The 18,281-nt window shown below is 29.4% G+C and overlaps 1 protein-coding gene across 1 annotated transcript in view; it reads left to right on the forward strand.

Moving 5' to 3' along the window:
• Nucleotides 1-18,281, forward strand: part of LOC112691823 (head-specific guanylate cyclase) — a 421,762-nt gene that overhangs the window by 330,206 nt on the left and 73,275 nt on the right. The window contains exon 10 of the mRNA XM_025566227.1: nucleotides 13,626-13,764. Within this exon, the coding sequence (XP_025422012.1) occupies nucleotides 13,626-13,764 (139 nt within the window). The remainder of the gene's footprint in view (nucleotides 1-13,625; nucleotides 13,765-18,281) is intronic.

Below are 18,281 nucleotides of genomic sequence, written 5' to 3' on the forward strand. Positions count from 1 at the left end.
TACACGTCGGTCCCGTGATCCTTTTGATCCCTTTGCACGTGTTAACTAATTTATGTTTGCTAAAAAATCAAAGACAAACTAAATCTCGGTGCAGATTCTTGCGTTCAATGTTTGCTTCACGAACACCGTGAAAAATACCGAATGCCCGATTAATTAAGACAATTTAAGTAAACGCTGTACACATTGTTGGAAATTTTCTTTAGTTTTGTCGACGTTCTTATGAAACAAAACAATAGATAATATAATAATAAGAGTTTGCCAATTTGTCTAAGGAAAATTCCGGCATATAAATATAAACTTTGAAAAGACACGCGTATAACCTTTCATATTTAAACTTAAAGTGAGTATAAGCGAACGAAACATATTATAGTAAATATAAATAAAAATAAATAATATCTTTTGTTTTACCGAAAGTGCAAACAAGGATAATAACCATGTATAGTATAATAATAATAGCGATTACATAGTGTCGGGACAGATATTACATACTTGTCTACAGATAAAACAGTTATCATAGGCGTAAGCCACCTTAGATATTATCAGATCGTTCGTGTATAACAAGGATAGAATATCAAAATATAAGTTTTTTTACTTGAAAGTATGAAAATATGACCAATTAATTATGCATGTCTTAAAAAAAAAACACACTCCAATTCCGTTTTAGTCGAATATAATGTTTTCTTTTACTTTAATTCACAAAATCAAGATCAATGTGAGTATTATCCCTTTGTTAACATGTGTTTAATATTTAATTTATTTGGAAATATTTATACGTTATTTGGAAAAGGATAGGTGTTTAACTAATTTATAATTGTTTAAATTAAAAGACGATGTTTAGGTACATATTTTAATAAGTACGGTTATTAGACTATACTTATCCAATCATGGTAAATGAAAAATTTTGATTATAGTATATTATTTTTCATAATATAACATAATTTATACCAATATTTTATATTAAAATTATATAAGTATAGTATTATAATATAATATATGAAACTATTACAACCCATCGGAAAACAGATAGAATAAGAGATTTAATTTAAATACGAATTATTTTTATTACGGATTTTTATCTATAAAAGCTTAAAAGCTTTCATTTCTATTTATAATATTATTATAATTATTAATTCATACCTTATACGTATTTTTCATAATATTAAAATATAAATTATTTTTTAGAAATATGTAAATACCCTCTCCCCACAAAAGAATTTAAAATATGTCACTGATTTATACATTTAAATTAACTATTGCAACTTAAGTATGTAAAAACCTGTAAAATATACTATAAAAAACAATTAATTAATGTAACAAACGCAGTAAATTAATACATTATATTTTTGGTGGTCAATGAGAAATGCTTACTCGTAGTGGCTTCTAGGTAATCCTATGGTTTTTAAACTCTTATTTAATCAGGTATGTATCAGAAATGAAAATAGAAAATTTTTTGTTTTGACGAAAACGAAAATTAAGTTTTTTGGGGAAACAACTTACACCCTAAAATAGTGTATTACAAAAATATTAATAAATTAGTAATTGGAATTTAGAATATAACACTAGAACGAAAAAATATGCTTACAATTATGTAGTAAAAATACAAATAAAAAATATTTTTTAAGTATTTAAAATACCATAGCTCAAAAATATTTAAAATTTTATTGAAATACCAATGTTGGCGTGACAAGTGCCTACCAACTTTAGGCAAGCTATCTTGTTCACCTTTTAGTTGGTTATAAACAATGACTGTATATAAAAGAAATAATAATAATAATAAAAATGATAATACGAGTATAATATATTTAGTAATACACAATATGCAACGCCCACAATAATAATAAATAGAACAAATGCAAGACCCTACAGTGGCACAACTAACATATAATAATGTAATAACATTGTGTGGCCCACACGGCACGTACTAATATAAATTAAATAAATAAATCAATAAATCAATAAATCAAATGACCTGTTAGTCAAAAGACCCGTCGGTCTTCACATAATATAAAATGGTGGTACACCATCTACCTTGTACAGCTATGCTGCAATGCTGGAATCCGTAATTAATGATAAAAATTACTACAGTAAAAAATACAAGTGATTCCGCATACCACAACACACCGCTAACTGCACCACGAAGAATGATTCACACTCAGCTACTGCAACCCGACCATACAAAACAATATACCACGTTCAAGCACTAAAAAATGCAGTTAATGATAACAAATTGAACACCCTAGAGCAGTGGTGGGCAAACTTTTTTAATGGGGAGGCACAAGGTTTAAGGAATTCTAGAGGAGGGCCAGAATTATAGAAAAAAATGCATTTTGTGTTAAAGCTTTGAATCATAATATTATAAAAACATTACAGCATTACAGACAAATGTTACAAATTACCTTTTACCTTAAATAATAATTAATTTAACTTTTATTCGGAAATTCAACCATGGTAGGCGTGTGAGACATATGGCATTGTTTTTGATTTTCCATAATATTTTCGAAAGCAGGTTCCAGCCGTGATGAAGCAACTTTCAGCAGTGCGAAAAGGTGTTCATTAGTCAATCGGTTTCTGATTGAGTTTTTCCGCAATTTCATGGTCGAAAAAGTTTGTTCGCACACATAAGACGACGCAAACATCGCCATAATTTTCTGGGCGCGAGCAATTATTTTTGGAAAATCGGCTTTCTGCAGTGCTCTATAAAAATCTAGTTTTGTGGAATTCAAGAACAATTGCTTTAAATGGGTACTGCACTGCATTTCAACAATTTCCAACTGAATTTCTGCAGATACATTTATATATTTAAAACTATTTTCTTCGATCATTTTCAGAATATTTCGGGAATTTTTTTCCTAAATTAAAATTATAATGTAAAAGAATAAAATATATAAATTATAAGAAATGCTGGAAAACCTCTGCGACCCTAATTTGGGGGCCATTACTATCCATGTCAGTGGACCCTCGGCGGGCCGGATTAAATACTTTCGCGGGCCGTACTTTGCCCATCACTGCTCTAGAGGGACAAAACAAATTAATAAGAGGCAAATATTCTGCACGATAGTTACCAATGACTGATTAACAGCAAAACCGACAAGGCAAAAAAATGCGGTATAACAAAAATGGCTGCAAAGAGGAACAAAGTGACAACAGGTATTCACACTACGACGGACACGAACAGAAAGAAAGACGGTGCCGTCGATATTCACCACGAAGGCTCTGGCCGCCGGACACCACAAAATAAAAATAAATGTCTCAGTACCACCACAAAAAACTGAAAAACACGCGAAATTCATGAATTTTGTGGTACTGAGAACATGACTTTAAATTTTACCAAAACATAACCGATAATTTTGAAAACATGGAATAACGAACATTTACGCGCGATGATAACAATGCGATTATGTACCCAGCCGGTCGCACACGGAGGCTTATCACCACTGTCGATAATGGCTGCGGATACGCAACCCATCACATTCGTCACCCTGCCTCCCCCCATCCAGAAATATGTGATTTTTTTCATGTTTATAATTAGTACGTAATTTGTATGAATTTGTACGACCATTTTTAGAATTTGTACGGAGCTCGTTCACCGAGAAAAACTCGTTTTTCGCGGGAGGGGCTGGAAAACGTTATTTTCAGAATTTTTCTCGGTGAACGAGCTCCGTACAAATTCTGAAAATTATCGTACAAATTCATATAAATTACGTACTAATCATAAACATGAAAAAAATCACATATTTCTGGTTTGGAGGGGAACAGGGTGACGGACGTCAACGCACCGCTATGCAACGCACGAAAATGATAACAATCATTACAAACAAAAAACTACTGTGGCGTTAAACAACCAAAAATTAATTAAACACAAATAATCGAAAACTTAACAAGACTGCCAATATGTGATACCTATGTTTTGATATGGTGTTTACGCATCACAGTGTTATACGTGCGATTGAAAATGTTTCTGATATTTATTCAAAACATATCTCAAGCGATTTCGCGGCTTGCGAAAAAATTTATATTTATCGTACATACTGTCGAAAATAATGTAGTTGTGTCGTAGATTTACTTAATTTTTCATATTATTGCTACTCCGATCAGATATTAAAAAAAGTTAAATTAAAAAAAAAAAAAAAAGGATTATATACAATAATTTTTAATTCCTAATGAGTAGAGTTCGGAAGTTATAGGAGCTAAAAAAGGCAAAATATGCACGAAAAAATGATAAAATATGCATGAAAAAATGTGAAATATGCAAAAAAAATATTTATTTATTTATTAAAAGTTAATTAATAAATTTTAAAAACCTATAATTAAAAAAATTGTATTATTGAAAACTAAAATATGGCGCATAATCAATCGGCATTTGAGATTTTATTGAAAAAATAATTGAACAAATATATTTTCATTATTTGTGAAATACGAGATAAATATATGTTGTATAATACATTATACCTGTTATACCTGGTATACCTGTTAAGTTATTGCATTGAACCATCAATATTTTTGTTAAATTCATAGTAGACATTAAAAAATAACAATAAATAACCAGGAAAAATAATATTGAGTTTTATTTGATGCACGTTTTCCGCGTTATTAGCGTTGTGTTATGTAACATTATTTAAAATAAATCGGTTAAGAATGAAAAAAATTAATTTTTTTAGGAAACATTAAATATGCATACAAATACGAGTATACGAAAATCAATGAAAATCGTCGAAATATGCACTTTTTCTCTAAAATCAACGCATTATGCAAAATATGCATTTTCAATTTTCAATTCTTAAACTCAATATTGTATAGCTCGGATTTCTAGTTTGGTGTGCTATAAATCGTTTGCATACAGAACAATATGCAACTCCTATAACTTCCGAGCCCTACTAATGAGCTATAACTGCGATGTACTAAATTACGAGTACATGGATGTGCCAACACGTCATTTATATACGTTTAGCAAGTTTTTTGGAAAAACAAACATTTTACAATAGTAAAACCAATGTTTTTTAATCGAGTCAAGAACCTAATAATTTAAAATTTATGCAAATTGAAAAATAAATACGTTTCACACTTTATCGATTTAAATAAAGCATTTTATGTAAAATTAGATGAAATTCGATTATTGTTGAGAATACAAACTGTTCAGGGAAAAGTTGTAATTTTAGTCACATTGAAATAATCTCAATAACGGTATTTTTGCACTTGCATACTCGTGATGTCATTATTATTCTGGTACGTGTGACATTGGATATAGTTTTTCCTCACTTATAATTACCAATTTAATATTGACATTGCGATTTACCCATGTGCGTAAACCATGGAATTTTTGGGAAAATCCATTTTCTCCTTATTCACACAGATCGAAATGAGCCTGCTGTGTCATTTACAGATGTATCTTAATTGATTCGGGTTTATGAATTGGTATACTTAAGATTTAAGTCTTAAATAAACATTTATAGGTTATAGTATATACGTAGAAATCATATTAATAATCGTGTTCGAGTTATGGATTTTTATACATGGAATAAATACGTAGATATATCCATAAATGTATATTACATTTTATCGTTGATGAAACATCCCTTTTTATCTTGGACGTCACTGATCTATTCCGTTTGACCATATTATCTATTTTATTTTCAATAAAGATATGACAAAACAAATTACATCCTTGTCACGTGCGTTTAAAATAATTTACACAAAATTGCCATTTAACAGTACCTAAATAAATAGAACAAGATCTGGTAGAAAAACGTTATTTGGGCAATGTCTGTGATAAATCCTTTACTCGTAGCACACATTTAGAAATACATATAAATTATCATTCTCGCGTAAAGCTGAAATCTTGCCATGCACATATATATATGTCCGTTTAAAATAATTTACACAAAATAGCAATTTAACTGTACTAAAACATTTGTGTTACTTCGAATACCAAAAAATTAAAAACACAAATTAACAGAATCATTCTATTAGTATTATGAGAAAAAATAAAAATTTAAAAGCTGTTTATTTGTAACGTACATGACTAACATATTTTCAGTCAAAATAATACACAAATAAATGAATGGAAATATGTACCAAAATCAAAGAATGACAAAGATATGGAGTATTGTCAAAGACAAATCTATAATTTACTTCCAAGTTTAAGTCGAACATTAATTTATTTGTTTTATAATCTAATAATTAAATTCTTAATACATTTATTTAATATACCTACAGATAGTAAAAAAAAATGATGTATTACATTACCTCGAAAATTTCAACTAATATATGAATTCTTGCCTTACCATGAATCTTTGTCATGACATCACCAAATTTTTTTAATCTATTTGCATAAAATGCATCAAAAATATACATATACCCATCATGTACAAATATTTCACGTCCATGGAAAGTTTCAATAGCTTATGCCATGGTGACCATTAACTGCTCTCAATTAATTAACATTCTTATTTTACCCAATAATCGTTGATAACCTAATGGCTAATATATAGTAGATCATGTTCTGCGATAATATAATCCCAATTCCACTTTTCCACTTTTATAAGTATATATACAATTAATAAGCATTAAAATACATACATGTAACCGACGAGAGTGAAATAAAATCTGATAAATGCTTTTCTATTTTGTGGCAATCATAAATATATCAGACAAAAAACATTATATAATTAAACGCCATTAAAAATTTTTTTTATGAAAAATTGTTAAGTGACTATGCCGAAACAGACACGTCGAAAATTCCGGTTCCGCCTTAACCGGGTATATTTAAAATTAATGGAAAAACTATGACCCTGTCACATATTTCCAATGGTCGATTTTAATTCTACATGTCAGATATATTTAAAAGTGTTAACATATATAAACAAAAAAAAAAAACATTTATAATTTACCGTCTTCAATATAAAATATTTGTGATAAAAATCGTTTTTGTTGGTAAATCGAATTTCCACGGGAATCACACGGTAATGCAGTACGATTTTCCGAATACGGGTAATATCGCTCGTCCATTTCAAAACAACTCAAAAAAATTGGTTTTTTTAGTTAAACGTATATTCGGATTCTACAAACGAAATTACATAAATCAACATAACAGGTTTATCTTTATCTTTAATATCCTGTGTCAGATGGCAATGTAAGTACATTTTATTGAATGAATGATACCAAGGTACCACAAACAAAACCGACATTCCTGAAAAAAGCGTTTTTTTGAGTTGTTACTGTTATGATATAGGTGTGCGATGTTATAAATGTTAGAATAATAAATGTCAATAATCTCCCGAGGTTAACATGGTGAGATTAGTAGGCTAACTTGCCGTAACAGTTCTGCTATAACGCTCTATATGCACGCACGTATTTTTCCTTATGAGCTCCGTTATCGCGTGTTCACGTTCAATATGATTTAATTATGTCTCTAATATTGTAGACACAATACATGACACCGATGGCGGTCCGCCTCGTACACCTTATTCCAATAAACGTAATTTATCTAAGTCGTCAACTTCATCAAATGTTGACGTAAATAAAAAAAATAAAATAAAAATATTATACTAGTTCGACAGCTTCCAACGAAAAATCAGCTCCTGCAAATCAAGACAACGAACCGCCAATCCTCAATAACCAAAACGTCACGCCTTCGGCCCCACCGATTTAGATCTCCAACATTACTAATTTCTCCGCCTTCACAAAGGAACTAATAAGATTAACCCGCCCAAACGCCTTAACCTGTAAGTCAACCACCTCATTTCTTATTGTACACGCCAAGGGGGCACAAAATTACAACAACTATTATGAACTGTCTCAACGATACTGGAGCTTGTTTTCATACGTATCAACCTAGCGTTTATCGCTCATTCAGAGTCGTAATAAGAAATCTCTACCATTCCACATTATGTACGGAAATTTTCGACGCATTGTAGGGAGAAAGACATTTCGTGAAACAAGTCATTTATGTCAAAAATAAACTCGGTCTGCCATTATTTTTTGTTGATTTAAATCGTCATGATAACAATAATGATATTTTTAATATCACTTCGTTACTTAACACTATAGTCAAAATTAAGAAACCCCATCATTTTCGTCGTGGTCCATCACAGTGTTATAATTGTCAAGACTACGGACATACTGATAATTCATGTCACCATGAATCTAAATACCTCAAATGCGGCGAAGACCATCGCACCGAGGATTGCTGAAAAGACCGAAATATTCCAGTCAAATGCGCGCTCTTTTCCCGGCGCACACGGTCAATTTCAAAGGATGCCGAGTTTATCAATCCATCATCAAAAAACGTAAAAAAACTAAACCAACATTATCTCACAACTTCCCTTATTCCAATAACAAAACCTCTGAACCCCTACCTGATATTCCTATTAATTCAATTCCATCATATGCTTCTACAACCTCTAGTTCCCAACCCAACACCATCCTACATAATTATAATTTAGAATCCATTTTAACGAAATTTCTCTCTGATTTAACTTCTATAATTAACTATTTTATCATTTCCATATCTAATACGCAAACAAATTCATAAATAAATTATCGAATATTGTTATCGTTTAACGTAACTTATATTATTTTACACTAACATTATAATTTACGGGACTACCTATTCGTATATTGCTATTTAGATACCTATACTAAATTCTATATATATTATCTATTCGTGTTTATTATTATCATTATTATTTTAATATTAATTAGTTATTTTATATCACCATCTACACTCTATTATTACCTGCATTATTATTATATCTGTTTTTATATTTAATACTTATAACTGTCGAACTATAATAGTATTTGGTGAAAGTTCTAAATAAAAAAAAATAAAAATGAAAATCTGCCGTAACAACCAAACACTGGGCCCAGGGCAAAACTGCAAAACGCGCCATCGTGTATTTTTTAATTTAAGAATATTGTAATTATTACGTAGGTATTGTTTTCAATAACTGCTCGCGATTAACATAAAGTACTTTGAAGTTTTTGCAAATTAAATATGCAACATTGACCGTTGTAGTTTTTAACGTGAAATGCAAATTTTTCATTTTCACGCCTTCTCAGGAATCACGCCCTGGACCTAGGCGCACCTATGTAGCTTCCCCTTACTATGACTCCGTCAGTGGGTTAGGGGGTGCGGTACTTAAATCGTATTGTTGTGCAACAGTCACGGACAAACGGAAATTGGATAATAGTAACGGCGTGAGACAGACTTCGCAATACTAACACACTGCCGAATTGGCAAAAATTGCCCGAGCACGGAGGAGTAGATTGCGTATTCGCTCGTGTGGTGGCTCGATAAATTCGGTTCTCGACGATACCGTAACGCTCATGGCATACGTATTGATAGCGACGATGTAAACACAAAGATCGGTTTCACACTAGACAACGTGCGAGTATGTACTAGGACAATCAAACGACTTGGTAGTATGACTTGAGATCTCACATTGATGCATACTTGTTGGACACGTCCGCTGTGGTTGTTGTGAATATTTTTATGTTTACCTCTTTTTTTATTTTTTTGTATAACTAACATTTTGATAACACGCGTGAGTTTTTTGAATCTACAAGCATTCGCTTTCTTGGATTAAGATAGTTAATTTTTCAGTATATTCAATTTAATTCATGATTTTTCTCTCAAATATTTATTTTTAACAAAACTTTCATCATTCAAAAACTTTCAAAAAAAAATAAACTGTACTAGTTTTTTTGCAGGCAATCGCGCATAGCAGTACGACCAAAGCGGACTTAATCTGAGAGCGTTAATTACATTCTCAACGTCGGAATGATTTGTGCATAGTTGTGTCCGACTACGTACGACCAAAAATCGTGTCCTACTTAACTGTGCCATGCGTGTAGATAATATTCCCGTGCACATGGATCTTCGTGCATCGAGATCATCGCGCACGTACTGTACGAGGGGACAGATCGCGATGCTCGGCAATGATAAATAATCGTGTATATATTTTATATTATTGTTAAACATTTTTATGTATGGCACTGCAATGTGGTTAGGATTATTCATTTTTCTTCTTCCAGTACCTCCCCACTTTTAGATATTTTTCCCGTTTTTTTTTTCTTTCTTTTTGTTGAGTAGGTAACTCGTACGTATAAAAACATGTAAGTTCGTGACAGATACAGGTCTTCCAGTTAAATATTATCAAATATAATTTTTTATTCTAGATAATCTAAAATATGAAGCTTAAAGTTGAAGTCTAAATGCACCTCGGTTGTACACTGTATATTTCATAACATGTTTATAGCGATAAGTCGGTTTATGTGAACCATCGCCGAGGAACTCTAGTTGATTGTTTATTTATTTATCGGGAAGATTTCAGGCAAAATCATGTATTATTAGCAGACCAATTGAAGGGATGGTAATTTTTGATTAGGGTGTGTTTTTTTTATAATTTAGCTCAATATATGATTGTAACACCATTGAGCATTAATCTCCCATCTTATGTCATGATTGAACAAATTAATCAACATATCAAAGGATATAGAAATACAAAAGAAACCTACACGATTTTGCATAAAAAACTCCAACATTACCAATTTCAATTTTGAACTACATTAATACTTATTTTCCTCCAAAATATGTGTTTCTATTTTCTCAATTGAATTTTAAATGTTATTGCGTTGTCCAAAAGTTTCGATCACATTACGTTTATCTAACCCTGAGGAAATTATTTCTGACAATTTATTATTAGAACATCTACATCTCAAAAGATTATCTTTTTTTTGTTCTCCAATTAATTTATGTTTATATATATATTTTTTAAAAATAACCGAAGACTGTAACGATTTATACCCGTACGTCAGACTTGCTAAAGTTGAGGGATCCGATCGAAACCGCGACGGTCCGTTTTCGAAACGTTATCGAACTCAACACTATTAATCGTTCCATTCTTGTATTTTATTTATTTTTCAACATAACGCGACCGAATCATAATAATTATGATAATTATAATTATTATAATACTGTTTCTCGATCAACTCTTAGTCGTTATATCTTGAATAACCAAAGGGGGAACGGGAATAAATAAACACGACGTATATTTGCACCGGCGGCTTGGAACTTTGTACTTCATCAAAACTTTGTTTCTCGAAAGTGTATTGAAAGTTTCTGCCTCCTTCATCTCGTGGTTTTTCTTCCTGATAAAAAAAAAAAAATAATTTATGAAGTAAACATATTGAAACTGGCTGGCGTTCACCGGTACCCGTCACCTGTATGCGGAGCACACTCGTCAACTTCGTTTTCTCGCAAGTCCCGTAAAATCTTGAAAAATCAAACTTGACGATTTTCGATGAAATAAATGTTACTATAATGAGGCAAAGATATATTATCTTAATCAGTAGCAAAAAAAAATTAATATTTGTGTATTTTTCTGCCATATTTGTATAGCTTTCGACAATTTTTCGAAATTATTAAGAAAATTGTTGGAAGAGTCGTAAAATGACCCTCTTTAATGTACTAAATAGACAATATTTTTTATCAGAAATCTGTTAATGGCTGTGATGATCGAATTAAAAGTTCTTTTCAAAATCGTGTATCAATCTCAAAAAAAATAAATAAGTAGTGACAAAATAATATGTGGTTATTAATAGTGAGGGTTTGAATCTTGGTTGAAATTTCATGTTTATTGCAATTTTTCCCCTTCTCCCTCGATTATTTGAAAAACTGTTGAGAAATTCAAAAAAATATTTCTCAATAGTACCAATATCCCATTGCATATATTTTTCTTGTTTTTTCATTTGATAATGATGGGAGCAATCTTATGGGTCGAAATCGTATACATAAAAACAAAACAAAAAAAAAAAATACATATCATAGTTAAACTAGTTCATCTGTCGTTTCACTCTGGATCTAAAAGAAGCACATAAGAAATAATTCGAATTTCTATAACATGAACAACAACTTATGATGATGATCAGTAGTAAAATTCTACTAATCCTATAAAATACGATTGCGCCCTAAGAAAAAACAACCTACGATATTATTAAATCGTAATAGTATAATGTATGGTTTACGAATAATATATTATCATTAACTCGGGAAAACAATTTGCAAAAAGCAAACGCTAGAATTCGAGACGTGAAATATGTCAACGAAAAAAATGAAATAAACAATTGTATGAAACACAGTAAAAATGTTTATTAAAAATCTTTTGAAAGGAACAAAAATGCACTTATAATCATTAAAAAAAAAAAAAAAACAGTCTATATTTACGTGTCCATTTTTTTCCGCATTTTCGCATAAATGTTTAAAGGGAAAAATAGCACACTCTTTTTATTATTATTCAACCATGTATCATGTTTGTTTTAGTTTTTTTTTTTTGTAACATTCGCGTTTTCGTTTATCTAATTTTAATATACATCGATCTAAATAAATGGATTAAACATTATAAATTAAATGATATCTAGATTATAAAACTATTAATATTATTTTATATGATCAGTGAAATTCGATCGTCGATATTTTTTTGTAAAGTCAACAAAAAAAGAAAAAAATATTTAAACAAACATAATTTTATTTGATATTATTTTATATGATATTTGATGGAATACATTCGGTTTTAATGATGTACAAAAATATTGCATTTATTATTATATGCTTCTGAACAAAATGTGAATGATTATTTAACGCTTGTTTTATTTTTTATTTTTTCTATATTCACGAAGAAAAATAATTGGTCATTTGGACTTGTTTGAATTATTTTTATAAAAGTTATAAAATGATCAGACATTTTTCGGAAATGTCTAAGCTGATAACTACTATGCGAAATATAGTTTATTATCCTATTCTGAGTGTAAATATTGTAAATATATACATGATATTTACAATGTCTCCTAAGTTTTGTAACCCTACCGTAACAATTGAACAATTGAAAGTCTCACGACGATATTGATATAGATGTCTTTCCATCGTTATAGCTGTCTTGCATTATTTCGTCTTTTACGAAAATTTATATTTCAATATTCGTCTTCATTTAATTAGCATTTAAATTACAACTACTTTCACTAAGCCAATTGGAAATCCCAAATTAAAAACACTACTATAGGTTTTTTCAATTAAATATTTGGATTTATTCCCGACAAGTTTCTACTTTAGAACTAACTTTTCATTCAGAACAGCATTTTAGAATGTATCATTCTAATTATTAAATTTTATATTTATGAATCACCTACCAACATTCTATATACATAGGACCTTTACAAAATATATTAAGTATATTTTACTTTAAGTTTAAAACCTATACTTAAATATATTATAATAAATATTAATTATTTATGCGCACATTTTTAAAATGCTTAATAAATTTGAACGCACCGAAAATCATTCAAATCCATTTAAATACAAACGTCGTTCACGTTCACATTTTATTTGAAAAAACCAATTAACGATCGTGTGTCGTTCACAAAATATGAGCGTGATGAACATGCGTTCACGAATGACGTTCTTTCCTAAATGTGATGAATTAATAAATACAACCGAAAAATAAAACAATAGGTACACGTGTTCAATGTATATGTATAGTGAAGCTTCAAACAATTTAGAAAGTTATATTAAACTGTTATACTTTAATATTTTTTTGGTGTTTTCATGTGTAATAGCGTTTATTTTTTTATAGGATGGCTTACGAAGAAGAATGGATAAGCTAAAAAGTTCAATCGAAGAGGCAAATTTGGCCGTTGACAAGGAAAGAGAAAAGAATGTCAGTCTATTGCACATGATTTTTCCACCAAACATTGCCAAACGACTGTGGCTTGGTAAGTACTTCGTAGATGTATAGTTTTAAAAATATCCATTTTATTCAATTTTATTTTTGCATGAACTAATTGTTTGATTATGATCAATTCTCATTCTCCCTCTTATCGAAAAAAAGTAAATAATCGTAATCTCGTTTACAGCATCGTTTAAAATTTCCATTAAGTTGACATTATACATTCTACTTCCTATTTCTCCCTCTCTCTCTCTCTCTCTCTCTCTCTCTCTCTCTCTCTCACACACACACACACACACACACACATAATTAATTGTACATTTAAGAGAGATAGAAAAGTATAATATATTACTTGAATTACGAGACAAGCCTATGGATATGGTTACCGTACACATTAGATAGGAATGGTTTAAAAATTGAAACTCAAATCATAATCACTCTATATTATCAAAAAACAGATTTCTTGATTAAAAATGTGTTTAAAATTTTTTTTATTTTCCTTCAGCATTAGTTTTTGTTTTTTAGCGAATACATACTGGTTATATATTAATATATTTTATTTACCTTAACCCAATATATGAAAATGGCGTGTATATTATACTAACGTAAAGTATTATTCTGGTTACTTTAAATAGCATGCGAAATCGATTGACAAAGAATCTAGATATAACGCTTCAAAAAAAAGAATGGGTGAATTTATCTCATCGATCTCCCAGATTCCAGTCGTGAACTCGCTATGGTACGTTTGTGCGATCGATACGGCTTTCTAATTGAATATATTATATATTTAATACGCAAGCAGTTCAATGCAATTCCGAGCTAATTCAATGCTATTAATACTGGCATAATTGGTTACCACGATGGAGTAGAGTTTTTATTATTTCACCTGATCGTTTCTCAAGTGTAATAATTTACTAAACAGTGGGCGTAGATAAGATTTTAGCGTGTAATTTTTCAAGCGCGTGCTCATCCGGTGCGGGATATATTGGTCAAGAAATAAATTTTACACAAAGATACGAGTAGGCATTAATATTGTATCGGAACTGTAATATACTGTGTCAAATTTTTTTCTTCCTGTAAAACCAGGGCTTTGCACCCGAATTAACCCGAACCCGTAACACCTCTAAAAACCCTTAAAAAATCAAACACCCAAAACCCATATAAACCGAATGATTTTTTTTTTAAACACCCGAATTAACTAAAACCCGAATAATTTTTTATTTTACAATCTTTATGTGACATATTATTTTGTATGTATTTTTTGTGGTTATTTCAATTTTGTCATTAGTTTTTTAGTAGTAAAATTATTATTCACAGGAATAATTTCATAAATAATATACAAAATTGTTAATTAATCTAAATGTATCTAAATAAAGACAATAGCAATATATCATATTGACAGGTGTGTATGAATGGTGTGGTATGTTGAATGTTTAAGTGTAAACAACTGAGATACTATTTTTAAAATTATCCCAAGCGGATGTGTCGTACTATTGTAATTTAATAGGTAATAGGTCTACGAATCACCGAGTCGTTATTTATTGCAATACCGTAAGTCTGAAATAGAATTGATGTCTCGCGTATGATTACCTAAACAGTAATGCCATGTTGGCCTTTTTAATGCCAAATCTGGCTTTTTTCATTTCAATCTATCTGACAAAATGCCCAATCTAGCTCCTGGCTTTATTTAGCCATTAATTGCTTTTAACTAGCTTAGTTCTGGTTTAAGTTATATATAATATATTTTAATTAATTATTGGTGTATATAAGTATAATATTACACGACATTGATATCATGAGTTTTTCCCTTAGGTTTCGTTATCACTCCATATGATATACCATATTTAGGCCGGGTTACATAAACATCCTGTAATTACTTACAGATTTGTAAGTACGTTAACGGAACCGTAAATAAAATTAGGTGTTGCTTGAACGCTCGGTAAAGTTACCAGCTCTGTAAATTTTGGGCTACCGGAACTGTAAACTGCAGATCCGATTTGGGCTCTGTAACTAGTTACAGATCAGTTAAAATAATATAGTATTATTATGATAAGATAAACATGTTTTATTATCAATATTATCAATATTCAATTTATATTATATATTTTTTAGTTTTTGCGATTTATAAAGAATAAAAATAATTTTAAGTTATTATAGCTACGCACAATTGTTTTAAAATTTATTTGGTAACCACGGTTAATATTTCTTTATCAAATAGGTCTTTATGCAACCCGAGAATAGTTTACACAATCATTAAAAACCTTACCAAGCCGATAAATTTCAGGGCCGGTAACAAATTTACAGACTGTTCCTTATGCGACCCAGCCTTATAGTTGTTAACATAACAAATTATATTTATCTGTGGTTGTTAACTATAAATCGGATTTACATTCATATCTAGTTAATAGTTAAAACTTTACACCTTGGACTAGTATATCTGAGTTTGTGCCACGATTATAGATTTGTGATTCAAAAGACTTTAATTTAATATTTTAACATTTTTTAGGTATTACCTATTTATTTTGTTATGTTATTTTTATTACTTATTGATGTATTTATTTACTTTTTTGTTGTTTTAATGCTAGACTGCTAAGAACTATAAAAAAGGATAAACTATTAATTATGTTGATTAATTTTACTATATAAAAATATTATGATTTTTATAATATTTATAAATATTTTATAATTTTCATCAAAAGGCTGATTAAAAGACCAATTTACTCATTTAACATTTTTTTAAATATTACCTATTAATTTTGTTTTATTTTTATAACTTATTACTTTATTTACTTGTTTGTTGTTTTAATGTTGGACTGCTCAGAACATTAAAATTGAATAAACTATGAGTTATGATTATTTAATATCTTTATTTATTGTATTTAATGTTTTAATAATATTAATTACTTGTAAAATATGACAAAAAGACTAATAGTTTTACTAAAGAAAAATGGAAATTGCTAATAATTTTTAAATTATTAATATTTTTATTTTTGCGTTAATATGTTCGTTACTAATCGATTTTTTTTTTTTTTTTTTTAGCTGATTTCTTGCCTTTTGTGATAGTACTTATAGCTTTTTAAAAAAATTATAACTGGCAATACTGAACCTAAATTGTTGTTCACGTTATTCGTATTTGTTCAGTGTATAGCGTAAATTGTAAATTTTTGTTGGTGTAATAATTTCATCGTAATATTCATAAGTAGGTTTAGGGACTTATAGCTCTAAAAAATACACAAATATGCATACAAATATGCTTTTAAAATCATTAAAATATGCATTATAATATGAATTTATATGCATTAAAAAAAAAAAAAAAAATGACCAGTGTTAGTACACAAAATAAAACGTGTCCATCGGATTTAAATATATTTCTAAACTTTAAAACAAAACTTTGTAATCGGCTACTCGTTAACTGTTGTACTTTCGACATAACACAATGTTACAAATTATCGCGTACGACGTTTTACGTATGATTCGACGTTGTGTGGTTGAGAGACGCAAAAACAACGACGGATAATAATCGACTGAACTGAACACTAAACAAATAATCTATTATTCTATATAAACTATTATTATTATTATTACTATTATTATCTTTATCGACATCCGGTCAATATCCAGCGGGTTATACAGTTGATACGGGTTTATAGTATTATTTATACTTATACAAAAATTATAACGAGATATGAGAGGTAGTTTGCAAATAGCATATTACTGGAAGTATTAAGTCCTCTTTTTTTCGATCAGTTGAAATATGTATATATATAGTAGTATATGTAGTTATATGTATCTATAGTTTTTAATTTTAAATAATACAATTTGAGAAATTTGTCAAAATATGTAAAATAAGCATATTAATGTTAAAATAAGCATTCTCCTGTAAAATCTATCAAATATGCAAAAATATGCTCATTCAAATTTTAGATCTGATATCATAGCACCGAGAAATGAATTTATTTCACACTCGGCTATATTTAACGATAGTTAAAAAAAGTATGCAAATGCTAGAAGTCCTTAAGCTTATTCATAAGTATAAATTATTATTATGTTTGTATTACGCTATTTCCTAGCTAATGCGTTTTTATTTTTGCACACACCACAAACCATAAGCGGAAATTTGGTGAAATTTGTGGGGGGCTGAGCATTATTTGCTTATTACACCTATAAATACTACTGTGCGCAATTATTTATTTTAACAAGGCAATTTACGAAGTTTGACAATTTGACATTTTTAATCAACAATTTAAACAAAAAAACAATTAGGTGCCTTATCTTAAACATTTTTGGAGTAGGTATTCTAAACAGAAATTATTAATTCATTAAATTAAACAGCCTATACGGGCATTATTACATATTAATATTACATTAATTTCGATCGTTCCAAATAAGAAGTTTGTAAAATCTTACGAATTTGATTTAATTTTTATCACAGAATTTTTTTTTTTTAATTCAGTTATTAAAAATGCATTTTACGATTATATTAATTATCGTATTTTTAGTCACATAATAATTTGTAGGGCTAGGGAGGCTAAAAATTGTACTTTATATTTCTTAGTCCCCTCA

The sequence above is a fragment of the Sipha flava genome, unplaced genomic scaffold (genome assembly GCF_003268045.1).
Source record: "Sipha flava isolate LNK unplaced genomic scaffold, YSA_version1 67_pilon_pilon, whole genome shotgun sequence".
NCBI classification, from domain to species: domain Eukaryota; kingdom Metazoa; phylum Arthropoda; class Insecta; order Hemiptera; family Aphididae; genus Sipha; species Sipha flava.